General features: G+C 40.7%; 1 protein-coding gene across 2 annotated transcripts in view; it reads left to right on the top strand.

The window, feature by feature from the left end:
• The window catches only part of LOC101492087 (transcription initiation factor TFIID subunit 9-like), a 1,755-nt gene extending 1,605 nt beyond the window's left edge, over positions 1 to 150 (top strand). For both annotated transcript variants that reach the window (XM_073367026.1, XM_073367025.1), the window contains exon 4: positions 8 to 150. In XM_073367026.1, coding sequence (XP_073223127.1) covers positions 8 to 41 — 34 coding nt within the window. In that variant the 3' untranslated portion in view covers positions 42 to 150. The remainder of the gene's footprint in view (positions 1 to 7) is intronic.
• The last annotated feature ends 1,175 nt before the right edge of the window (positions 151 to 1,325 follow it).

Here is a 1,325-nt window from a genome sequence, read left to right as displayed (position 1 = left end):
AAAGAGTGTCATTTCCTCTGATAAAACGCCAAAATGATTAATTTTTCTTCCATTTGTTATTAATGATTCATTTTGTCTAGCTCATAACCTCATTTGTTATTGTTTACTATAGTGGTAGTAACAGAAAAGGGGTTGTGGTGTTGAAGTTAATTTTCCCCAGCGCCTCTGCCATTTTGGGTTCACTCCTAATTTTCTCCAGCTTGGTTGCAGCAAAGCTCACCACTCCTCGACGGCTCCTAGCTATCATGCCCCATCCAGTTGTGCAATTTATAAAACAACCGATATCAACGTTGATTTCACCACTTGTGTCGCCCTCTCACACATCTTCTTGGCCATGTTAAATACATCAACCGCTTCTGATATGGTTGTTGCTATGGCTGTAGGATCGAATTTAGTTTTGTTGAAGACAGTTTCATTCCTCCATTTCCAAATCCTCCACAATGTGTAAGCAAACATTTGTCTTACCCTCAACTCATTGCGTGACAACCAGTAGTACACCCAGTCCAGCATGCTTGTATTTGGAGGAATATGTATGCCAATAGGTGAACAAAACCAGAGAAGCTAGTCAATTGGCAAGACATGAACAGGTGTTCATGGCCTTTTTTGTGTTCAAAACAGAGGGGGCATTGGGAGTCTATCATCAAACCTTTCCTTTCTAGCCTCTCTGTAGTTGGTAGAATAAATTTTTCTAACCTTCACATGAAATTCTTTATGCATTTAGGTGCTTGAATTTTCCATACAGCCTTCCAAACCTTTTGGTTGCTGTCAGAAGATCCTCCAGGCAGTCGGGTTTTGTTCTCCTCCTTCAGTAAATGGTATGCCAATCTAACTGAATATTGACCATGTTTTTCCTAGTGCCAAACAAGATTAACTTTCGGCAATCTCCAGGAAATAGTTATGCTTAGGATTTGGTGAGCTTCATAGGCGTTGAAACAGTTCAGGATCTTCTCTTTGTTCCATCTTTTGGCTTCAGTATCAATTAGCGAGCTGAGTCTTTCATCCAGATCCGAATTGGTAGGTAGACATCAGACTTTGAAGTTGGTCTGTTCAGGGAGTGAGCTATTATACCAGATTCAGACTTCTTGTTCATTTCCAATTATTCATGCATCTTGCACCCAACTCTATCACCTTCTTGGCACACATCATACTCCTTTAGGCGTAGCTTGGTTGATAATCTGCTTTGGGCTCCATAAAGTTGGTTCTAGGAAAGTACCTACTCTCGAAGACCTTAGCTAGCAAGGCATCCCCATTTGTCGTTAATCTCCACTTCAGAAATTTTGTAGCAGTTCATAACATAGTTGGGAATTGCTTGTGCTATTGACTTG

Source organism: Cicer arietinum, chromosome 4 (genome assembly GCF_000331145.2).
Source record: "Cicer arietinum cultivar CDC Frontier isolate Library 1 chromosome 4, Cicar.CDCFrontier_v2.0, whole genome shotgun sequence".
Classification (NCBI taxonomy): domain Eukaryota; kingdom Viridiplantae; phylum Streptophyta; class Magnoliopsida; order Fabales; family Fabaceae; genus Cicer; species Cicer arietinum.
This window is presented reverse-complemented; position numbering and strand designations above follow the sequence as displayed.